This window comes from Oncorhynchus clarkii, chromosome 4 (genome assembly GCF_045791955.1).
Source record: "Oncorhynchus clarkii lewisi isolate Uvic-CL-2024 chromosome 4, UVic_Ocla_1.0, whole genome shotgun sequence".
Classification (NCBI taxonomy): domain Eukaryota; kingdom Metazoa; phylum Chordata; class Actinopteri; order Salmoniformes; family Salmonidae; genus Oncorhynchus; species Oncorhynchus clarkii.
In genome coordinates this window covers 94004021-94029906 of record NC_092150.1, presented here as the reverse complement: position 1 = coordinate 94029906, position 25886 = coordinate 94004021, and the positions used below count along the sequence as shown (strand labels likewise).

At 44.1% G+C, this 25886-nt stretch overlaps 1 protein-coding gene across 3 annotated transcripts; it reads right to left on the bottom strand.

Moving 5' to 3' along the window:
* Positions 1–200: 200 nt before the first annotated feature.
* On the bottom strand, positions 201–2754 carry LOC139407927 (dolichyl-diphosphooligosaccharide--protein glycosyltransferase subunit 4). 3 transcript variants are annotated; one of them, XR_011634143.1, is made up of 3 exons: positions 2646–2754; positions 1025–1157; positions 201–486 (listed from the first exon to the last, which is right to left on the bottom strand). XR_011634143.1 is itself a non-coding variant. In XM_071151809.1 (2 exons), exon 1 carries the CDS (start codon positions 1154–1156, stop codon positions 1043–1045), a length of 114 nt encoding a protein of 37 aa, XP_071007910.1. In that variant the 3' UTR covers positions 201–486; positions 1025–1042. The 3 variants fall into 3 exon arrangements, 2 of the variants coding, with proteins under 2 accessions (XP_071007910.1, XP_071007911.1); XM_071151809.1 differs by lacking the exon at positions 2646–2754 and having other exon boundaries at positions 1025–1156; XM_071151810.1 differs by lacking the exon at positions 2646–2754 and having other exon boundaries at positions 201–433; positions 1025–1156.
* Positions 2755–25886: the final 23132 nt, after the last annotated feature.

Below are 25886 nucleotides of genomic sequence, written 5' to 3'. Positions count from 1 at the left end.
CGGGCTACATTTTTTGTCTTCCCAAATATCCCATGGCACCGATTTTGGACCCAGGCTAGAAGGAATTGCGGTCTAGAAGCCCGGCTGGCCAAAATCCATGAATTCCATCCGGAGTGCACGTATTGCAGTACTGTAATGTGTGTTCACTTAATGTTAGTAGAAATGCCAACAAGGTTTTTCAGTCAATCACCAAACTGATAGGCATTTGTTGACAGGCATTTTATTAGAAAACACTCCTGTATAGGCTGGGAGAGACAGACAGGGAAGGAGAAAAGATGAACGATGAAGAAGAGGCTGCTGCTCTCTCTGGACCCCCTCAGCCGCCACCTGTGAGGAGAGGCGTCTCACTGCTGCTCTCTCTGGACCCCCTCAGCCGCCAGCTGTGAGGAGAGGCGTCTCACTGCTGCTCTCTCTGGACCCCCTCAGCCGCCACCTGTGAGGAGAGGCGTCTTACTGCTGCTCTCTCTGGTCCCCCTCAGCCGCCAGCTGTGAGGACAGGCCAAGAGTCAGATTGTGCGTCTCACATTGCACCCTATTGCCTACTTGGGCCCTGGTCAAAAGTGGTGCACTAAATAGGGAATAGGGTGCCATATGGGATGAAGCCACAGCCTCACCAATCCAAGTATTCAATATTCCAATGTACCCCGAATTCGCCCAGTATCCAGACTGCCAAATCAAGAAGCTTGAAATACCGCTCGATTTTTTAAGAACATTTTCATCCTCATTCACAGCAGCCATTATGTCACATTGGGCAACAGGTTAGTCAGCCAATCAGCTTCTTTGTTGTTCACCGCCAGTCCATGAAGCTCTGTTTAAGCTAGCTAGTATGAGGACTTGATCTGGCAGTCTGGATTCTGGGCGAATTCGGGGTACATTGGAATATTGAATACTTGAATTGAGGTACATGCTCGAGCCATATCCGGCTCTGAGCTACCCTATTTGAGAACGGAGCCTGCTCCCACTCGAAGAGAAAAACAATGTGGTAGAGAGGGATCTCTGGCTACATCCTTCCCACAATCCTCACCTCCTCTCCTGGGCAGTTCTACTCCAGTTTCTTGGGGTTGTTGACGGCTACGTAGTGATATAGAACCACCAGCAGGAACAGAGACACACCCAACATGTTGGCAAAGATGGCCAGCTGCACGTCAGTCACCATCCTGGAGGGGGGGGGGGGAAACATACATATCATTACTATTCTGGAGGGGGGGGGCAGAAACATACATATCATTACCATTCTGGAGGGGGGGGGGGGGCAGAAACATACATATCATTACCATTCTGGAGGGGGGGGGGGGCAGAAACATACATATCATTACCATTCTGGGGGGGGGGGCAGAAACATACATATCATTACCATTCTGGATGGGGGGAGGGGTGCAGAAACATACATATCATTACCATTCTGGAGGGGGGGGGGGGGGGCAGAAACATACATATCATTACCATCCTGGAGAGGGGGACATACATATTATCACCATCGTTCTGTAAGGAGTGGAGGGGGGGGGGGGGGAACATTCATATCATCACCATTCTGGAGGGGGAGGGGGGGGGGGGGCAGAAACATACATATCATTACCATTCTGGAGGGGGCAGAAACATACATATCATTACCATCCTGGAGAGGGGGACATACATAATATCACCATTGTTCTGTAAGGAGTGGAGGGGGGGGGGGGGCATTCATATCATCACCATTCTGGAGGGGGGGATATACATATTATCACCATCATTCTGTGGAGGGGGGACATTCGTATCATCACCATTCTGTAAGGAGTTTCAAAACCCAAATTTTATGCAAATGTCACTTAAATATGAACAAATATGAATCATTGTTCATGTTTAGACAATTACTTTCCATACATCATGAATATAAATACATATACTATTACATCATGAATAAACTCATGTACTATTATGCGAGGGACTTTTATTTTGAACATTCCCTCAATTCCGCGACCCGGAAATAATTGTTGAGACGCTGGATGTAGGGATGACCAGGGTTCGTTCTCTTGATAAGTGCGTGATTTGGACAATTTTCCTGTCCTGCTAAGCATTCAAAATGTAACGACTACGTTTGTGTATCGGGGAAATGTCTGGAGTAAAACTCCAGTAGCTACTTTAACAGATTGATGCCGCGTTCAAAACGACTGAACTCGGAAAACTACAATGTTAAATCCTGACGCCAGTTAACTTGAGGTCGGAAACCCTCTAAAAAGAGGCCCGAAATCCCCATTTGGATGAACTTTGAATCTTTTGTTCCCCAGTCGGAGTAACAAGTTCCCAGGGGTTTTGAACACACTGAAGTCGGAGATTTAGTCCCCCCCCCCATGCCGTTGTTTAAATTACGACACTAGTTACCTAACTACTCATTAGACTATTAGCTAGGCAGCTTAGCAAAACATGGATAGTTGGCCGACTGGTCATTAATAATTGGCACATTATGAATAGTCGATAACATGATTAAGACGATCCTGACGTTAGCTAGTTATGCCTAACGTTACAAAATGAGGATAGCTATGATCATGTTTTCATCAGTGGCCAACGTTGCAAAGCACAACTCACCGGCAAAATCGGCCTTTGATTTTATAAAATAAATCAATCATTCGACTACATTTCAGCAAAAAAATAACCAATGCATTCCTTACGTTATTTCTCGCTGATGTGTAATTTAGTTCGTTGCAGACTCAGTTTGCCTTTCTGATGTGTGATGCAGGTTTCCGGTCCTGTCGCTTCCGACTAGAGGGCCACGTCACGGTAATGAGGGCGGCGCCATAGAAATATAATTTATAGATCGGTTCTGTCTGTACATATTGTAACCTGGGGTGTATTCATTCCGCCGATTCTGTTGCACAACGGAACGTTTTGCAACTGTTTGGAGTTTCTATTGGACAAATTCAGGTACGTCCCTCCCTGTTTCGTTGCGTTTGCTTCCGTTTAAGAAAGGTTTTGCAACAGAATCGACTGAATGAATAGGCTACATTCCTGATTTCTATGAATATAATTATGAATATTTAATTCGCAAATATTAATCTAGATTAGAATATCATATGTGAAAGTGAATCAATGATTTAGATTTGACACAAGTTGTTGGTAATGGTGGCTCCGGGGCAGTGGTGTTGTAAAAGCGGCTAGCTAGAGCTCGTCTGAGAGGTCGGCTGTGGATGCCCTCACCCACTAGTACTTATTGCTGATGGTTAAGGTTCTGACTACAGGCTGTCCGGCTAGAACAAGGCATGTGTGTCCATATCCAGAGTCTGATTGGCTCTTGGTCAGCACCACATCAAGATGGCGCCGTACTGGATGGCCACCATTTTGCGCCGACCCAACTTTAATATTTTGTGATCATTTTGTTGTTTATTTTTGCTCTGTTTTCACGAAATGTTTCCGCTGTTATTTGTGACTTAAATAGCTAACAAAATAGCTGTGTGGGCCGAGTTAACCTTCTATCTTTATTGACCTTTCATTTCAATATTTACACTCCCTCTACACACTGACAGGACTACACACTGACAGGACTACACACTGACAGGACTACACACTGACAGGACTACACACTGACAGGACTCTACACACTGACAGGACTACACACTGACAGGACTACACACTGACAGGACTACACACTGACAGGACTCTGCACACTCACAGGACTCTACACACTGACAGGACTCTACACACTGACAAGACTCTACACACTGACACTGACAGGACTCTACACACTGACAGGACTCTACACACTCACAGGACTATACACACTGACAGACACTGTCACTTCAACACACACACACATTTTCACTCCAACCTCCAGTATCCCTGTACATGTTAACATGGTACTGACCCTGTATATAGTCACTTTACCCCTATACATATCTACCTCCATCACTCCAGTATCCCTGTCTCCTCCCCCTATACATATCTACCTCCATCACTCCAGTATCTTGTCTCCTTCCCCTTATACATATCTACCTCCATCACTCCAGTATCCCTGTCTCCTTCCCCCTATACATATCTACCTCCATCACTCCAGTATCCCTGTCTCCTTCCCCCTATACATATCTACCTCCATCACTCCAGTATCCCTGTCTCCTCCCCCTATACATATCTACCTCCATCACTCCAGTATCCCTGTCCCCTTATACATATCTACCTCCATCACTCCAGTATCCCTGTCTCCTTCCCCCTATACATATCTACCTCCATCACTCCAGTATCTTGTCTCCTTCCCCTTATACATATCTACCTCCATCACTCCAGTATTCCTGTCTCCTTCCCCCTATACATATCTACCTCCATCACTCCAGTATCCCTGTCCCCTTCCCCCTATACATATCTACCTCCATCACTCCAGTATCTTGTCTCCTTCCCCTTATACATATCTACCTCCATCACTCCAGTATCCCTGTCTCCTTCCCCCTATACATATCTACCTCCATCACTCCAGTATCCCTGTCTCCTTCCCCCTATACATATCTACCTCCATCACTCCAGTATCCCTGTCTCCTTCCCCCTATACATATCTACCTCCATCACTCCAGTATCCCTGTCTCCTTCCCCCTATACATATCTACCTCCATCACTCCAGTATCTTGTCTCCTTCCCCTTATACATATCTACCTCCATCACTCCAGTATCCCTGTACATGTTAATATGGTGCAGAACTGACTTTTTAAATAGTTCCTGTATATAGTATGCTACTTTCTTACTTTATTTATTATTCTTATTTCTCTTGTGTTGTTTTCTAGTAATACATTGTTATTGATTATTGCTTTGTTGGGTTTTGAGTTTGAAAGACATTTCACTGTACTTGTTCATGTGACATCACAACGTGTAAGTTAAAACCACATAGAATAAGTGATATTTGTGGTTCTAGAAGGACAATGTACATATTAACAGCAATAATGCAGCGTAGATAGATATCACTGCAGAAACATTCACACAACTACAGATAAGAGGTAACACTTTACTTGACACCAAGCATCATTCCACATTATGACATGGTCATAACAGCTGTCATAACTGGTCTCATTATGGTCATAACACTGTCATGACACATTTAGACCTGTTGTGACATACAGGGTAGTTATTTCATGTCTGGTTATGCCACCTACATGAACCTACCACACAGCGGCAGAACATTCCATTGCACCATAGCCTACTTGTGAACTGTATGTTTATGTTATGTAACATCTTGTGAAATTGACCATATTAAATTAGAATTGTAATTGCGCACATATTGATGTCAGACATGTAGCTACCCCAATCACTCCTTGTGTTACCAGACCCGGTCTGCTAGGTGGTTGCTCTTTTACCATACCCGGTCTGCTAGGTGGTTGCTATGTTACCAGACCCGGTCTGCTAGGTGGTTGATATGTTACCAGACCCGGTCTGCTAGGTGGTTGATATGTTACCAGACCCGGTCTGCTAGGTGGTTGATATGTTACCAGACCCGGTCTGCTAGGTGGTTGCTATGTTACCAGACACAGTCTGCTAGGTGGTTGCTATGTTACCAGACCCGGTCTGCTAGGTGGTTGCTATGTTACCATACCCGGTCTGCTAGGTGGTTGCTATGTTACCAGACCCCGGTCTGCTAGGTGGTTGCTATGTTACCATACCCGGTCTGCTAGGTGGTTGATATGTTACCATACCCGGTCTGCTAGGTGGTTGCTATGTTACCAGACCCGGTCTGCTAGGTGGTTGCTATGTTACCATACCCGGTCTGCTAGGTGGTTGCTATGTTACCATACCCGGTCTGCTTGGTGGTTGCTATGTTACCATACCCGGTCTGCTAGGTGGTTTCTATGTTACCAGACCCGGTCTGCTAGGTGGTTGATATGTTACCATACCCGGTCTGCTAGGTGGTTGCTATGTTACCATACCTGGTCTGCTAGGTGGTTGCTATGTTACCAGACCCGGTCTGCTTGGTGGTTGCTATGTTACCATACCCGGTCTGCTAGGTGGTTGCTATGTAACCATACCCGGTCTTCTAGGTGGTTGATATGTTACCATACCCGGTCGTGTGGTGGTTGCTATGTTACCATACCCGGTCTGCTAGGTGGTTGATATGTTACCATACCTGGTCTGCTAGGTGGTTGATATGTTACCAGACCCGGTCTGCTAGGTGGTTGCTATGTAACCATACCCGGTCTGTTAGGTGGTTGCTATGTTACCATACCTGGTCTGCTAGGTGGTTGCTATGGTACCATACCTGGTCTGCTAGGTGGTTGCTATGTTACCATACCTGGTCTGCTAGGTGGTTGCTATGTTACCATACCCGGTCTGCTAGGTGGTTGCTATGGTTCCATACCTGGTCTGCTAGGTGGTTGATATGTTACCATACCTGGTCTGCTAGGTGGTTGATATGTTACCATACCCGGTCTGCTAGGTGGTTGATATGTTACCATACCCAGTCTGCTAGGTGGTTGCTATGTTACCAGACCCGGTCTGCTAGGTGGTTGCTATGTTACCATACCCGGTCTGCTAGGTGGTTGCTACTTAACGTCCCCAGGACATTCACAGTATTAGGCAACACTGCCTTCTCTTCTTGAACCAGCCACATGGAATAATCTACAACCCCTGCTTCATCTAGATGTGTTAGTGCTGCTGAATGGAATAGTCTACAATCCCTGCTTCATCTAGATGTGTTAGTGCTGCTGAATGGAATAGTCTACAATCCCTGCTTCATCTAGATGTGTTAGTGCTACTGAATGGAATAGTCTAGAATCCCTGCTTCATCTAGATGTGTTAGTGCTGCTGAATGGAATAGTCTAGAATCCCTGCTTCATCTAGATGTGTTAGTGCTGCTGAGTGGAATAGTCTAGAATCCCTGCTTCATCTAGATGTGTTAGTGCTGCTGAATGGAATAGTCTAGAATCCCTGCTTCATCTAGATGTGTTAGTGCTGCTGAATGGAATTGTCTACAATCCCTGCTTCATCTAGATGTGTTAGTGCTACTGAATGGAATAGTCTAGAATCCCTGCTTCATCTAGATGTGTTAGTGCTGCTGAATGGAATAGTCTAGAATCCCTGCTTCATCTAGATGTGTTAGTGCTGCTGAATGGAATAGTCTACAATCCCTGCTTCATCTAGATGTGTTAGTGCTACTGAATGGAATAGTCTACAATCCCTGCTTCATCTAGATGTGTTAGTGCTGCTGAATGGAATAGTCTAGAATCCCTGCTTCATCTAGATGTGTTAGTGATACTGAATTAATTTAAAATATTGATGGGAGACTGTTACCGAGGAGTGTACATGCTTTTTTAAAGGCTGGATCATGTTTTATTGTATTGTTCTATGTTTTAATTCTGTAATGTATTGATTGTTGCTGCCTTCTTGGCCTGGTCTCCCTGAAAAAGAGACTCTAGGTCTCAATGGGCTTTTCCTGGTTAAATAAAGGGTAAATAAAATAAGTAAATAAACCCTAACCCTAAACATTAAAACCTAACATTAAAACCTTAAAACCTAACATTAAAGCCTAACCTTAAAACCTTAAAGACTAACCTTAAAACCTTAAAGCCTAACATTAAAGCCTAACCTTAAAACCTTAAAGCCTAACCTTAAAACCTTAAAGCCTAACATTAAAGCCTAACCTTAAAACCTTAAAGCCTAACATTAAAACCTTAAAACCTAACATTAAAGCCTAACCTTAAAACATTACCCTAACCTTAAAACCTTACCTTAACCTTAAAGCCTAACCTTAAAACACTAAACCTTCATCTTAAAACCTCAAACCCTAACTTCAAACCCTAACCTTAAACCTCAAACCCTAACTCCAAACCCTAACCTCAAACCCTAACCTCAAACCCTAACTTCAAACCCTAACCATAAACCCTAACCTCAAACCCTAACTTCAAACCCTAACTTCTAACCTCAAATCTCAAACCCTAACCTCAAACCCTAACTTCAAACCCTAACCTCAAACCGTAACCTCAAACCCCAACTTCAAACCCTAACCTCAAACCCTAACTTCAAACCCTAACCTCAAACCCTAACTTCAAACCCTAACCTCAAACCCTAACCTCAAACCCTAACTTCTAACCCTAACCTCAAACCCTAACTTCAAATCCTAACCTCAAACCCTAACTTCAAACCCTAACCTCAAACCCTAACTTTAAACCCTAACTTCTAACCTCAAATCTCAAACCCTAACCTCAAACCCTAACCTCAAACCCTAACTTCAAACCCTAACCTCAAACCCTAACTTCAAACCCTAACCTCAAACCCTAACTTCAAACCCTAACCTCAAACCTCAAAACCTAACCTCAAATCCTAACCTCAAACCTCAAAACCTAATCTCAAATCCTAACCTCAAACCTCAAACCTTAACCTGACAGTTAATCAGACCTATCATCCATCCATCAATCAATCAATCAATCAATCAATCAATCAATCAATCTGTCTGTCTGTCTGTCTGTCTGTGTCCACAGTGTTTGTGTCCGGTTCCAGTGTTGGCCGGCCCAGCGTCAGGTGTTTGTGAGCGACTGACCCCATGCCACGTCCAGAGCTCCCCTGCAACTCTACTGTATTATACATGATCGTCATTAGAAACCTGACACACACACACACACACACACACACACACACACACACACACACACACACACACACACACACACACACACACACACACACACACACACACACACACACACACACACACACACAGACATACTCCCGCCACTTCCTGAGGAAGGTGATCCTGAGAAGGTTTAGAAGGTGACTACCTCACACCACCTCCTGTTTCACCTTAAAAGTGTGTATGTGTGTGTGTGTGTGTGTGTGTGTGTGTGTGTGTGTGTGTGTGTGTGTGTGTGTGTGTGTGTGTGTGTGTGTGTGTGTGTGTGTGTGTGTGTGTGTGTGTGTGTGTGTGTGTGTGTGAGAGAGAGAGTGCAGACAAGTTCAAGCACGTTCTGATACTGACTCTGGCTAACTTAGCAAGCTAATCAGTTACATCCCCAAAAAACATTCCTGAATAATTTCCCAACTGTTGAAAATAGTTTATAGCAGGGAGCTATGATAGCCAAAGTAGGGAGCTATGATAGCCAAAGTAGGGAGCTATGATAGCCAAAGCAGGGAGATATGATAGCCAAAGCAGGGAGCTATGATAGCCAGAGCAGGGAGCTATGATAGCCAGAGCAGGGAGCTATGATAGCCAAAGCAGGGAGCTATGATAGCCAAAGCAGGGAGCTATGATAGCCAGTTTGTGTATATGTGAGTCCAGTGTGTAGTTCTCTATATATTATTGCCCAGTGTGTAGTTCTCTATATATTATTGTCCTGTGTGTAGTTCTCTATATATTATTGTCCAGTGTGTAGTTCTCTATATATTATTGTTCAGTGTGTAGTTCTCTATATATTATTGTCCTGTGTGTAGTTCTCTATATATTATTGTCCAGTGTGTAGTTCTCTATATATTATTGTTCAGTGTGTAGTTCTCTATATATTATTGTCCAGTGTGTAGTTCTCTATATATTATTGTTCAGTGTGTAGTTCTCTATATATTATTGCCCAGTGTGTAGTTCTCTATATATTATTGCCCAGTGTGTAGTTCTCCTTATATTATTGCCCAGTGTGTAGTTCTCTATATATTATTGTCCAGTGTGTAGTTCTCTATATATTATTGTTCAGTGTGTAGTTCTCTATATATTATTGCCCAGTGTGTAGTTCTCTATATATTATTGTCCTGTGTGTAGTTCTCTATATATTATTGCCCAGTGTGTAGTTCTCTATATATTATTGTCCAGTGTGTAGTTCTCTATATATTATTGTCCAGTGTGTAGTTCTCTATATATTATTGCCCAGTGTGTAGTTCTCTATATATTATTGTCCAGTGTGTAGTTCTCTATATATTATTGCCCAGTGTGTAGTTCTCTATATATTATTGTCCAGTGTGTAGTTCTCTATATATTATTGTCCAGTGTGTAGTTCTCTATATATTATTGCCCAGTGTGTAGTTCTCTATATATTATTGTCCAGTGTGTAGTTCTCTATATATTATTGCCCAGTGTGTAGTTCTCTATATATTATTGTCCAGTGTGTAGTTCTCTATATATTATTGTCCAGTGTGTAGTTCTCTATATATTATTGTCCAGTGTGTAGTTCTCTATATATTATTGTTCAGTGTGTAGTTCTCTATATATTATTGCCCAGTGTGTAGTTCTCTATATATTATTGTCCAGTGTGTAGTTCTCTATATATTATTGTCCAGTGTGTAGTTCTCTATATATTATTGCCCAGTGTGTAGTTCTCTATATATTATTGCCCAGTGTGTAGTTCTCTATATATTATTGTCCAGTGTGTAGTTATCACTCCATACAAGTCAGAACTTTCTCAGAGACTGGTAGAGACTGGTAAGCCCTTTAATTCACAGCAACTAAATGACCTCATGACTGCTTTCTATGCGCACCAAAATTACCATCTGTTTCTCCTATTTGCCTTGTGAAAACCAAAAGGACCATCTATGTAGGAGGCTATATACAGGGGTTACCGGTACAGAGTCAATGTGGAGGCTATATACAGGGTGTTACGGTACAGAGTCAATGTGGAGGCTATATACAGGGTATTACGGTACAGAGTCAATGTGGAGGCTATATACAGGGTATTACGGTACAGAGTCAATGTGGAGGCTATATACAGGGGGTAACGGTACAGAGTAAATGTGGAGGCTATATACAGGGGGTACCGGTACAGAGTCAATGTGGAGGCTATATACAGGGTATTACGGTACAGAGTCAATGTGGAGTCTATATACAGGGGGTACCGGAACAGAGTCAATGTGGAGGCTATATACAGGGGGTAACGGTACAGAGTCAATGTGGAGGCTATATACAGGGGGTACCGGTACAGAGTCAATGTGGAGGCTATATACAGGGGGTACCGGTACAGAGTCAATGTGGAGGCTATATACAGGGGGTACCGGTACAGAGTCAATGTGGAGGCTATATACAGGGGGTACCGGTACAGAGTCAATGTGGAGGCTATATACAGGGGGTAACGGTACAGAGTCAATGTGGAGGCTATATACAGGGGGTACCGGTACAGAGTCAATGTGGAGGCTATATACAGGGGGTACCGGTACAGAGTCAATGTGGAGGCTATATACAGGGGGTAACGGTACAGAGTAAATGTGGAGGTTATATACAGGGGGTACCGGTACAGAGTCAATGTGGAGGCTATATACAGGGGGTACCGGTACAGAGTCAATGTGGAGGCTATATACAGGGGGTACCAGTACAGAGTCAATGTGGAGGCTATATACAGGGGGTACCGGTACAGAGTCAATGTGGAGGCTATATACAGGGGGTACCGGTACAGAGTCAATGTGGAGGCTATATACAGGGGGTACCAGTACAGAGTCAATGTGGAGGCTATATACAGGGGGTACCGGTACAGAGTCAATGTGGAGGCTATATACAGGGGGTACGGTACAGAGTAAATGTGGAGGTTATATACAGGGGGTACCGGTACAGAGTCAATGTGGAGGCTATTTACAGGGGGTACCGGTACAGAGTCAATGTGGAGGCTATATACAAGGGGTACCGGTACAGAGTCAATGTGGAGGCTATATACAGGGGGTACCGGTACAGAGTCAATGTGGAGGCTATATACAGGGGGTACCGGTACAGAGTCAATGTGGAGGCTATATACAGGGTGTTACGGTACAGAGTCAATGTGGAGGCTATATACAGGGGGTACCGGTACAGAGTCAGTGTGGAGGCTATATACAGGGGGTACCGGTACAGAGTCAATGTGGAGGCTATATACAGGGGGTACCGGTACAGAGTCAATGTGGAGGCTATATACAGGGGGTCCGGTACAGAGTCAATGTGGAGGCTATATACAGGGTATTACGGTACAGAGTCAATGTGGAGGCTATATACAAGGTATTACGGTACAGAGTCAAAGTGGAGGCTATATACAAGGTATTACGGTACAGAGTCAACGTGGAGGCTATATACAGGGTGTTACGGTACAGAGTCAATGTGGAGGCTATATACAGGGTATTACGGTACAGAGTCAATGTGGAGGCTATATACAGGGTATTACGGTACACGGTCAATGTGGAGGCTATATACAGGGTATTACGGTACAGAGTCAATGTGGAGGCTATATACAGGGTATTACGGTACACAGTCAATGTGGAGGCTATATATATATATATGCATCACAACCGGCGGTGATTGGGAGTCCCATAGGGCGGCGCAAAATTGGTCCAGAGCTGTCCGTTTTAGGGTAGGCCCCCATTGTAAAATAAGAATTTGTTCTTAACTGACTAGTTAAATAAAGATTAAATTATAAAGTGTGTTTCCTGTAGTTCCCCAACAGCCCAGCTACAGTAGTAGTTCCCCATCAGCCCAGCTACAGTAGTAGTTCCCCAACAGCCCAGCTACAGTAGTAGTGCCCCATCAGCCCAGCTACAGTAGTAGTTCCCCATCAGCCCAGCTACAGTAGTAGTTCCCCAACAGCCCAGCTACAGTAGTAGTTCCCCAACAGCCCAGCTACAGTAGTAGTTCCCCAACAGCCCAGCTACAGTAGTAGTTCCCCATCAGCCCAGCTACAGTAGTAGTTCCCCAACAGCCCAGCTACAGTAGTAGTTCCCCATCAGCCCAGCTACAGTAGTAGTTCCCCATCAGCCCAGCTACAGTAGTAGTTCCCCATCAGCCCAGCTACAGTAGTAGTTCCCCAACAGCCCAGCTACAGTAGTAGTTCCCCATCAGCCCAGCTACAGTAGTAGTTCCCCATCAGCCCAGCTACAGTAGTAGTTCCCCATCAGCCCAGCTACAGTAGTAGTTCCCCATCAGCCCAGCTACAGTAGTAGTTCCCCATCAGCCCAGCTACAGTAGTAGTTCCCCATCAGCCCAGCTACAGTAGTAGTTCCCCATCAGCCCAGCTACAGTAGTAGTTCCCCATCAGCCCAGCTACAGTAGTAGTTCCCCAACAGCCCAGCTACAGTAGTAGTTCCCCATCAGCCCAGCTACAGTAGTAGTTCCCCAACAGCCCAGCTACAGTAGTAGTTCCCCATCAGCCCAGCTACAGTAGTAGTTCCCCATCAGCCCAGCTACAGTAGTAGTTCCCCATCAGCCCAGCTACAGTAGAATCTTCTTTGAGTCATAAAAGTGCATTGAAATTGCTTATGAACTGTGCCCACTTTGGAGAGGGGTGTGCCCACTTTGGAGAGGGGTGTGTCCACTTTGGAGAGGGGTGTGCCCACTTTGGAGAGGGGTGTGTCCACTTTGGAGAGGGGTGTGCCCTCTTTGGAGAGGGGTGTGCCCACTTTGGAGAGGGGTGTGCCCACTTTGGAGAGGGGTGTGTCCACTTTGGAGAGGGGTGTGTCCACTTTGGAGAGGGGTGTGCCCACTTTGGAGAGGGGTGTGCCCACTTTGGAGAGGGGTGTGCCCACTTTGGAGAGGGGTGTGTCCACTTTGGAGAGGGGTGTGCCCACTTTGGAGAGGGGTGTGTCCACTTTGGAGAGGGGTGTGCCCACTTTGGATGCGGGGTGTGCCAACTTTGGAGAGGGGTGTGCCCACTTTGGAGAGGGGTGTGTCCACTTTGGAGAGGGGTGTGTCCACTTTGGAGAGGGGTGTGCCCACTTTGGAGAGGGGTGTGCCCACTTTGGAGAGGGGTGTGCCCACTTTGGAGAGGGGTGTGTCCACTTTGGAGAGGGGTGTGTCCACTTTGGAGAGGGGTGTGCCCACTTTGGAGAGGGGTGTGCCCACTTTGGATAGGGGTGTGCCCACTTTGGAGAGGGGTTTGCCCACTTTGGAGAGGGGTTTGCCCACTTTGGATAGGGGTGTGCCCACTTTGGAGAGGGGTGTGCCCACTTTGGAGAGGGGTGTGTCCACTTTGGAGAGGGGTGTGTCCACATGGAGACACCAGTTAGTCCTCTCACTCAAACCCTTGGCATTTTTTGGTATTTTGTTGCACCTACCCTACATTCTCCAGGAATAGTCTTATCATCTTACTAAATGTATCCTGAGTTTTTTCAGATTTATCTATCATCAAATGTGGTCAATGTAAATTGCACATAAAATCAACAGTGTCATGTTTGGATTCTGTTTTGTGTCAGGTGAACTGTGTGTCCTCACCTTTGGTCTAATATTGTCCCATTGTTCCCTTTTAATTGCCACCATGGTTATGCATGTGCTTTTCGTATTTCTTCTGTAAGAAACATTTCAATGTAGCCCTATCCACATCTGCCAATTCCCACCAGTGTCAGGGTTAAGGACTATTGCATTGATGGTCAAGATACTTTTCCTTTTGTGGACCAAAGTGTGTAAGGCTATTTATAATGCTGCGTTCGTAACCAAGTGGGAAGTGGGAATTTACCACATACGACCGGGAAAAAACACTTTAACGGCCCTCAAACTGGTAATCTGTAGTGGGGAACTAGTCTATGATCCCGAGCTATCTACCTCTAAACTAGATCCATTTCTCCCACATGGTGACCTCTGATGTCACCTACTAAAGAAATGACCTTGATAACAGCATTTTCAGCAGTTAAACGCAACAACAAAACATTATTTATAAAAAGCAATATATATGTTTTTTAAATTAACACTATACTTCATTTACAAGCGTGATAACTGAACTTTCACGCATGGTTTACGCATGTTGTTAGCCAGTAGCCAAGTTCATAGCTTGTGAATGCATCGCACTGTTATTTACGACTTCACAACTGGTAAATCCCGACCTCCCACTTGGTTAGGAAAGCAGCATAAGGTCCACTTACACAGACTAACAACAGAACGGGTCAAATATATCCATATTTTATTTAATGCGGCTGAATTATTTGGATATTTGCTCGTTTTGAGACGGAGCTTTTCTTTAATTGGAGACTGAGCCGATATGTAAGTTGATGTTGGGGTACAGTATTTGGGTTTGGTCCTGTGTACCAGCTGATTAAGTTGATGTTGGGGTACAGTATTTGGGTTTGGTCCTGTGTACCAGCTGATTAAGTTGATGTTGGGGTACAGTATTTGGGTTTGGTCCTGTGTACCAGCTGATCCATTTGATAAACATCATTGTGTTTTTCTATGAGTGGCGTTGGGTTAAGTGCTGACTGACCGTGTTACAGTAAGGACATATGCACGGTGACATCCCTGAATGAGTCATTCATAATTAATTCAGTTTCCATACCTGCATTACTTTTACCTCCATACCTTCATTCCACAACAACACTACATTACATCTACCTCTGATACCTCTGATTGTGTGTGTGTGTGTGTGTGTGTGTGTGTGTGTGTGTGTGTGTGTGTGTGTGTGTGTGTGTGTGTGTGTGTGTGTGTGTGTGTGTGTGTGTGTGTGTGTGTGTGTGTGTGTGTGAGGACGTGTTTAACTATACTTGTGGGGAACAGAATAGTAAAAGAAATCAACATTTGACTAACTGGGGAAATGTTTTTAGTCCACACAAGGTTAAATTCTATTTGTAGAGGGTTTAGGGTTGAGTAGTGTTAAATGCTACTTGTAGAGGGTTTAGGGTTAAGTAGTGTTAAATGCTACTTGTAGAGGGTTTAGGGTTGAGTAGTGTTATATGCTACTTGTAGAGGGTTTAGGGTTAAATAGTGTTAAATGCTACTTGTATAGGGTTTAGGGTTAAGTAGTGTTAAATTCTACTTGTAGAGGGTTTAGGGTTAAATAGTGTTAAATGCTACTTGTAGAGGGTTTAGGGTTAAATAGTGTTAAATGCTACTTGTAGAGGGTTTAGGGTTAAATATTGTTAAATGCTACTTGTAGAGGGTTTAGGGTTAAATAGTGTTATATGCTACTTGTAGAGGGTTTAGGGTTAAATAGTGTTAAATTCTACTTGTAGAGGGTTTAGGGTTAAGTAGTGTTAAATGCTACTTGTAGAGGGTTTAGGGTTAAATAGTGTTAAATGCTACTTGTAGAGGGTTTAGGGTTAAATAGTGTTACAATCTACTTGTAGAGGGTTTAGGGTTAAATAGTGTTAAATGCTACTTGTAGAGGGTTTAGGGTTAAATAGTGTTAAATGCTACTTGTAGAGGGTTTAGGGTTAAATAGTGTTAAATGCTACTTGTAGAGGGTTTAGGGTTAAGTTGTGTCAAAAAGAAGCAGCAAGAAGATTTTAGGGTTAAGTAGTGTTAAGTAGAAGCAGCTAGTGTATAGGGGGGTGATACACCTGAATGGGCTTAATTTGTCCACACACACACACACACACACACACACACACACACACACACACACACACACACACACACACACACACACACATACACACACACACACACACACACACACACAAACACACACACAGGATCAATTACAACTATTGAATAATTTAAGAGCAACCAGATTCCCCTGAAGTCACTGATCTACCTGTCTACCACTACACCTCAACCCACTGTTACCTCTGGCTCTATTCTACCACTACACTTCAAACCACTAGTCTACCACGACACCTCAACCCACTAGTCTACCACGACACCTCAACCCACTATTACCTCTGGCTCTAGTCTACCATTACACTTCTACTCACTAGTCTACCACTACACTTCTAACCACTAGTCTACCACTACACTTCTAACCCCTAGTCTACCACTACACCTCAACCCACTAGTCTACCACGACACCTCAACCCACTATTACCTTTGGCTCTAGTCTGCCACTATACCCGCTCCATAGCCACTGTTTCCTCTGGCTCTAGTCTACCTCTATAGCTCTATACTAGCTCCATACCCACTGTTACCGCTGGCTCGTCTACCTCTATAGCTCTAAACTAGCTCCATACCCACTGTTACTAACCAGACACCTAGGTATTTGTAGAGTCCACGTATTCTAAGTCAGAGCCGTCCAGAGTAGTGATGCTGGATGGGCGGGCAGGTGAAGGCAGTGATCAGCTGAATAGCATGCATTTAGTTTAACTTGCGTTTAAGAGCAGTTGGAGGCCACGGAAGGAGAGTTGTATGGCATTGAAAACCGTTTGGAGGTTAGTTAACACAGTGTCCAAAGAGGGGCCAGAAGTATACAGAATGGTGTCGTCTGCGTAGAGGTGGATCAGAGAATCACCAGCAGCAAGAGCAACATCATTGATGTATACAGAGAAGAGAGTGGGCCTGAGGTTAAACCCTGTGGCACCCCCATAGAGATTGCCAGAGGTCCGGACAACAGGACCTCCGATTTGACACACTGAACTCTATCAGAGAAGTAGTTGGTAAACCAGGCGAGGCAATCATTTGAGAAACCAAGGCTGTCGAGTCTGCCAATAAGAATGTGGTGATTGACAGAGTTCGAAAGCCGGCTGCACAGTAATGTCTCTTATCCATGGCGGTTATGATGTCGTTTAGGACCTTGAGCGTGGCTGAGGTGCACCCATGACCAGCTCTGAAACCAGATTGCATAGCGGAGAAGGTATGGTGGGATTCGAAATGGTCGGTAATCTGTTTGTTAACTTGGCCTTCGAAGACGTTAGAAAGACAGGGTACGATATGTATAGGTCTGTAGCAGTTTGGGTCTAGAGTGTCTCCCCCTTTGAAGAGGGGGATGACTGTGGCAGCTTTCCAATCTTTGATGATCTCAGACGATACGAAAGAGAGGTTGAACAGCTTAGTAATAGGGGTTGCGACAATTTCGGCAGATAATTTTAGAAAGAGAGGGTCTAGATTGTCTTGCCCAGCTGATTTGTAGGTGTCCAGATTTTGCAGCTTTTTCAGAACATCAGCTATCTGGATTTGGGTAAAGGAGAAATATTGGGGGCTTTGGCGGGTTGCTGTGGAGGGTGCCGGGCAGTTTACCGGGGTAGGGGTCGCCAGGTGGAAAGCATGGCCAGCAGAAGATAAATTATTTTTGAAATTCTCAATTATAGTGGATTTATCAGTGATGACAGTATTTCCTAGCTTCAGAGCAGTAGGCAGCTGGGAAGAGGTGCTCTTATTCTCCATGGACTTTACAGTGTCCCAGAACTTTTTTGAGTTTGTACTACAGGATGCACATTTCTGTTTGAAAAAGCTAGCCTTAGCTTTCCTAACTGCCTGTGTATATTGGTTCCTAACTTCCCTAAAAATGTGCATATCACGGGGGCTGTTCGATGTTAATGCAGAACGCCACAGGATGTTTTTGTGTTGGTCAAGGGCCGACAGGTCTGGTGTGAACCAAGGACTATATCTATTCCTAGTTCTACATTTTTTGAATGGGGCATGCTTATTTAAGATGGTGAGGAAAGCACTTTTAAAGAATAGCCAGGCATCATCTACTGACGGGATGAGGTCAATGTCATTCCAGGATACCCCGGCCAAGTCGATTAGAAAGGCATGCTTGCAGAAGTGTTTTAGGGAGCGTTTGACAGTGATGAGGGGTGGTACAGATACAGGCAATGAGGCAGTGATTGCTGAGATCTTGATTGAAAACTGCAGAGGTGTATTTGGAGGGCGAGTTAGTTAGGATGGCATGTGTTTACGGATTTGGAGTTGTACCTGGTAGGTTCATTGATTATTTGTGTGAGATTGAGGGCATCAAGCTTGGATTGTTGGATGGCCGGAGTGTTAAGCATGTCCCAGTTTAGGTCACCTGGTAGCATGAGCTCAGAAGATAGATGGGGGGCAATCAATTCACATATGGTATCGAGGGCACAGCTGGGGGCAGAGGGAGGTCTATAGCAAGCGGCAACAGTGAGAGACTTGTTTCTGGAAAGGTGAATTTTCAGAAGTAAAAGCTCGAATTGTTTGGGTACAGACTTAGATAGCCTGCAGAGTTCTGTATTACTATCTTTGCAGTAGATTGCAACACCGACCCCTTTGGCAGTTCTATCTTGGCGGAAGGTGTTGTAGTTAGCGATGGAGGTTTCAGGGTTTTTGGTGGTTTTCCTAAGCCAGGATTCAGACACGGCTAAGACATCCGGGTTAGCAGAGTGTGCTAAAGCAGTGAGTAAAACAAACTTAGGGAGTAGGCTTCTAATGTTAACATGCATGAAACCAAGGCTTTTACGGTTACAGAAGTCAACAAATGAGAGCACCTGGGGAGTAGGAGTGGAGCTAGGCACTTCAGGACCTGGATTAACCACCTCTACATCACCAGAGGAACAGAGGAGAAGTAGGATAAGGGTACGGCTAAATGCTATAAGAACTGGCCGTCTAGCAAGTTCGGAACAGAGAGTAAAAGGAACAGGTTTCTGAGAACGATTGCATAGAGTCAAGGCATAGTGTACAGACAAAGGTATGGTAGGATCTGAGTACATTGGAGGTAAACCTAGGCATTGAGTAATGATGAGAGAGATATAGTCTCTAGAGACGTTTAAACCAGGTGATGTCATCGCCTATGTAGGATGTGGGACAACATGGTTGATTAAGGCATATTGAGCAGTGCTAGAGGCTCTACAGTGAAATAAGACAGTAATCACTAACTAGGACAGTAATGCACGAGGCATATTGATATTAGAGAGAGGCATGCGTAGCCAAGTGAACATATGGGTCCAGTGAGTGGTTGGGCTGACTGGGGGCACGGCGATTCAGAAGTTAGCAGGCCGATGCTAACACGCTAACAGTTAGTAGGCCGAGGCTAAACAAGCTAGTAGTTAGCAGACCGGGGCTGGCAAGCTAGCAGTTAGCAGACCGGGTTAGCAAGCAAGCAGTTACCAGGGGCTAGCAGTTAGCAGACCGGGGCAGGCGAGCTAGCAGTTTGTAGACTGGGGCTAGCAAGTTAGCCTTTGGGGGACATCGCGGTGGGGTAGGTCTGTTTTTGCCTCTTCGTGCGGTGACGTCAATAGACCAGTCGTGGAGTTAGTAAGGTTCCAAGTAGCTCTAGGTAGCTAGCAGGTTAGCAGAATGGGCCTTCAGCGGGCATCGTGCCTGAGGGGCCTGTTGGAGTCCTCGGGCAGATTATGTCAGTATTCCAGTTGTAGAGGATCGGTGGGGTTCCATGCCCCGTACCGGCAGTAGAAGGGGTCCGGATATTGTAGCTGAGGAGTGAGCCGGGAGATGGGTCTAGCATGGGCTAGCCCCAGGCTAGTTGGTGCTAGCTCCGGGATAGAAACGTTAGCCAGGAGTAGTCAACCCGGGTTGCGGTTAGCTAGCTGTGATGATCCAGATCAAATCAAATCAAATCAAATTATTTATAAAGCCCTTCATACATCAGCTGATATCTCAAAGTGCTGTACAGAAACCCATCCTAAAACCCCAAACAGCAAGCAATGCAGGTGTAGAAGCACGGTGGCTAGGAAAAACTCCCTAGATGAAAAGGTTCAGAGTTTGTGGTAGGAATTTGAAGACATGGAGAGAAAAATAGATCCGGTATGCTATGGTTTGAAACACGTTGTACGAACTGGGGAGAGTTTTCCGAGCTAAAGGTTAGCTGATGATACCCACTGTTTCCTCTGGCTCTAGTCTACCTCTATAGCTCCATACCCACTGTTACCTCTGGCTCTAGTCTACCTCTATAGCTCCATACCCACTGTTACCTCTGGCTCTAGTCTATACACATTAGTAATGACAGAGAGATGGACTGATAGAGGTATGGAATAGTCAGATCACATGATTTTTATGGGAGTAAAAAATAGGAATACAGTTCAGTGAATACATTAAAAACACATGACAAAAAAAGAGACTGATAATAAGAGAGTTAACCCTGTAGAGACTGATAATAAGAGAGTTAACCCTGCTGAGACTGATAATAAGAGAGTTAACCATGTAGAGACTGATAATAAGAGAGTTAACCCATACAGTACTGTTGAGACTGATAATAAGAGAGTTAAAACTGTAGAGACTGATAATGAGAGAGTTAAACCTGTAGAGACTGATAATAAGAGAGTTAACCCTGTAGAGACTGATAATAAGAGAGTTAACCCTGTAGAGACTGATAATAAGAGAGTTAACCCTGTAGAGACTGATAATAAGAGAGTTAACCCTGTAGAGACTGATAATAAGAGAGTTAAACCTATAGAGACTGATAATGAGAGAGTTAACCCTGTAGAGACTGATAATAAGAGAGTTAAACCTGTAGAGACTGATAATGAGAGAGTTAACCCTGTAGAGACTGATAATAAGAGAGTTAACCCTGCTGAGACTGATAATAAGAGAGTTAACCCTGTAGAGACTGATAATGAGAAAGTTAAACCTGTAGAGACTGATAATGAGAGAGTTAACCCTGCTGAGACTGATCATAAGAGAGTTAACCCTGCTGAGACTGATAATAAGAGAGTTAAACCTGTAGAGACTGATAATAAGAGAGTTAACCCTGCTGAGACTTATCATAAGAGAGTTAACCCTGTAGAGACTGATAATGAGAGAGTTAACCCTGTAGAGACTGATAATAAGAGAGTTAACCCTGTAGAGACGGATAATAAGATAGTTAACCCTGTAGAGACTGGTAATAAGAGAGTTAACCCTGCTGAGACTGATCATAAGAGAGTTAACCCTGTAGAGACTGATAATGAGAGAGTTAACCCATACAGTACTTTCGAGACTGATAATGAGAGTTAACCCATACAGTGCTTTCGAGACTGATAATGAGAGAGTTAACCCATACAGTACTGTAGAGACTGATAATGAGAGAGTTAACCCATACAGTACTGTAGAGACTGCTAATAAGAGAGTTAACCCTGTATAGACTGATAATGAGAGAGTTAACTCATACAGTACTTTTGAGACTGATAATAAGAGAGTTAACCCAGACAGTACTGTAGAGACTGGCAATGACAGAATTAACCCATACAGTACTGTAGAGACTGATAATGAGTGAGTTAACCCTGGAGAGACTGATAATGAGAGAGTTAACCAATACAGTACTGTAGAGACTGATAATGAGAGAGTTAACCCATACAGTACTGTAGAGACTGATAATAAGATAGTTAGCCCATATAGTACTGTAGAGACTGATAATGAGATAATTAACCCATACAGTACTTTAGAGACTGATAATAAGATAGTTAACCCATATAGTACTGTAGAGACTGATAATGAGAGAGTTAACCCTGTACAGACTGATAATGAGCAAATTAACCCCATAGAGACTGATAATGAGAAAGTTAACCCATACAGTACTTTTGAGACTGATAATGAGAGTTAACCCATACAGTGCTTTCGAGACTGATAATGAGAGAGTTAACCCATACAGTACTGTAGAGACTGATAATGAGAGAGTTAACCCATACAGTACTGTAGAGACTGATAATAAGAGAGTTAACCCTGTATAGACTGATAATGAGAGAGTTAACTCATACAGTACTTTTGAGACTGATAATAAGAGAGTTAACCCATACAGTACTGTAGAGACTGGTAATGACAGAATTAACCCATACAGTACTGTAGAGACTGATAATGAGAGAGTTAACCCTGTAGAGACTGATAATGAGAGAGTTAACCAATACAGTACTGTAGAGACTGATAATGAGAGAGTTAACCCATACAGTACTGTAGAGACTGATAATAAGATAGTTAGCCCATATAGTACTGTAGAGACTGATAATGAGAGAATTAACCCATGCAGTACTTTAGAGACTGATAATAAGATAGTTAACCCTGTACAGACTGATAATGAGCAAATTAACCCCATAGAGACTGATAATGAGAGAGTTAACCCATACAATACTGTATAGACTGATAATGGGAGAGTTAACCCTGTAGAGACTGATAATTAGATAATTAACCCATACAGTACTTTAGAGACGGATAATAAGATAGTTAACCCATCTAGTACTGTAGAGACTAATAATGAGAGAGTTAACCCATACAGTACCGTAAAGACTGATAATGAGAGAGTTAACCCTGTAGAGACTTATAATAAGAGAGTAAACTCATACAGTACTGTAGAGACTGATGATGAGCAAATTAACCCCATAGAGACTGATAATGAGAGAGTTAACCCATACAGTACTGTAGAGACTGATAATGAGAGAGTTAACCCATACAGTACTTTCGAGACTGATAATGAGAGTTAACCCATTCAGTGCTTTTGAGACTGATAATGAGAGAGTTAACCCATACAGTACTGTAGAGACTGATAATGAGAGAGTTAACCAATACAGTACTGTAGAGACTGATAATAAAAGAGTTAACCCTGTATAGACTGATAATGAGAGAGTTAACTCATACAGTACTTTTGAGACTGATAATAAGAGAGTTAACCTATACAGTACTGTAGAGACTGGTAATGACAGAATTAACCCATACAGTACTGTAGAGACTGATAATGAGATAGTTAACCCTGTAGAGACTGATCATGAGAGAGTTAACCAATACAGTACTGTAGAGACTGATAATGAGAGAGTTAACCCATACAGTACTGTAGAGACTGATAATAAGATAGTTAGCCCATATAGTACTGTAGAGACTGATAATGAGAGAATTAACCCATACAGTACTTTAGAGACTGATAATAAGATAGTTAACCCATATAGTACTGTAGAGACTGATAATGAGAGAGTTAACCCTGTACAGACTGATAATGAGCAAATGAACCCCGTAGAGACTGATAATGAGAGAGTTAACCCATACAATACTGTAGAGACTGATAATGGGAGAGTTAACCCTGTAGAGACTGATAATGAGATAATTAACCCATACAGTACTTTAGAGACGGATAATAAGATAGTTAACCCATACAGTACTGTTGAGACTGATAATGCGAGAGTTAACCCATACAGTACCGTAAAGACTGATAATGAGAGAGTTAACCCTGTAGAGACTGATAATTAGAGAGTAAACCCATACAGTACTGTAGAGACTGATAATGAGCAAATTAACCCCATAGAGACTGATAATGAGAGAGTTAACCCATACAGTACTGTAGAGACTGATAATGAGAGAGTTAACCCATACAGTACTGTTGAGACTGATAATGAGAGAGTTAACCCATACAGTACTGTAGAGACTGATAATGAGAGAGTTAACCCATACAGTACTGTAGAGACTGATAATGAGAGAGTTAACCCATACAGTACTGTAGAGACTGATAATGAGAGAGTTAACCCATTCAGTATTGTGATAATGCTGTGGAATGTTCTACCTGGTTTTACCTGGTTCCACCTGATGACATTACTCTAGCGCCTTGTTCATGGTTAACCGTAATCCTTTGGCACTATAGACCAGTAGCTGGTTGACATATGGTTCTCTTCCTGACCTAGTCAGCAGGATCAGTCGGGTCTCTGTCGTTCACAGTCACAGAGCAGCAATAGTCTTGCGGCCCATTGAGCAATATGTCTGTGGCTCCACATACTTCTGTTAATGTGAATGTGATGTCGAATAGTGGAATTCCTTGACTGAGAATTGAAGAAGTATGAGATTCAATATTCTACAACGTGGCTGTGCAGACACTGACACTCTGTAGGTCAGTAGGGTCTCTGTAGGTCAGTCGGGTCTCTGTAGGTCAGTAGGTCAGTAGGGTCTCTGTAGGTCAGTAGGGTCTCTGGGTCAGTAGGTCAGTAGGGTCTCTCTAGGTCAGTAGGTCAGTAGGTTCTCTAGGTCAGTAGGTCAGTAGGGTCTCTGTAGGTCAGTAGGGTCTCTGTAGGTCAGTAGGGTCTCTGTAGGTCAGTAGGTCAGTAGGGTCTCTGTAGGTCAGTAGGTCAGTAGGTCAGTAGTGTCTCAGTAGGTCAGTAGGGTCTCAGTAGGTCAGTAGGGTCTCTGTATGTCAGTAGGGTCTCTAGGTCAGTAGGTCAGCAGGGTCTATCTAGGTCAGTAGGTCAGTAGGTTATCTAGGTCAGTAGGTCAGTAGGGTCTCTGTAGGTCAGTAGGTTCTCTGGGTCAGTAGGTCAGTAGGTCAGTAGGGTCTCTGTAGGTCAGTAGGTCAGTAGGGTCTCTGTAGGTCAGTAGGTCAGTAGGGTCTCTGTAGGTCAGTAGGGTCTCTGTAGGTCAGTAGGTCAGTAGGGTCTCTGTAGGTCAGTAGGTCAGTAGGGTCTCTGTAGGTCAGTAGTGTCTCTGTAGGTCAGTTGGTCAGTAGGGTCTCTGTAGATCAGTAGGTCATTAGGTCAGTAAGGTCTATCTAGGTCAGTAGGTCAGTAGGTTCTCTGTAGGTCAGTTGGTCAGTAGGGTCTCTGTAGATCAGTAGGTCATTAGATCAGTAGGGTCTCTGTAGGTCAGTAGGTCAGTAAGGTCTCTGTAGATCTGTAGTTCAGTAGTGTCTCTGTAGAGCAGTAGGTCATTAGGTCAGTAGGGTCTCTGTAGGTCAGTAGGTCAGTAGGGTCTCTGTAGGTCAGTAGGTCAGTAGTGTCTCAGTAGGTCAGTAGGTCAGTAGGGTCTCAGTAGGTCAGTAGGGTCTCTGTAGGTCAGTAGGGTCTCTCTAGGTCAGTAGGTCAGTAGGGTCTCTGTAGGTCAGTAGGTCAGTAGGGTCTCTGTAGGTCAGTAGGGTCTATGTAGGTCAGCATGTCAGTAGTGTCTCTGTAGGTCAGTAGGGTCTCTGTAAGTCAGTATGTCAGTAGGGTCTCTGTAGGTCAGTAGGATCTCTGTAGGTCAGTAGGTCAGTAGTGTCTCAGTAGGTCAGTAGGTCAGTAGGGTCTCTGTGGGTCAGTAGGTCAGTAGGGTCTCTGTAGGTCAGTAGGGTCTCTGTAGGTCAGTAGGTCAGTAGGGTCTTTGTTGGTCAGTAGGTCAGAGTGTCTCAGTAGGTCAGTAGGTCAGTAGGATCTCTGTAGGTCAGTAGGTCAGTAGGTCAGTAGGGTCTCTGTGGGGTCTCTGTAGGTCAGTAGGGTCTCTGTAGGTCAGTAGAGTCTCTGTAGGTCAGGGTCAGTAGGGTCTCTGTCGGCCAGGGTCAGTAGGGTCTCTGTAGGTCAGTAGGGTCTCTGTAGGTCAGTTGGGTCCCTGTAGGTCAGTAGGGTCTCTGTAGGTCAGGGTCAGTAGGGTCTCTTTAGGTCAGGGTCAGTAGGGTCTCTGTAGGTCAGTAGGTCAGTAGGTCAGTAGGGTCTCAGTAGTTCAGTAGGGTCTCTGTATTTCTGTAGGGTTAGTGTCTTAGGTAAATAGG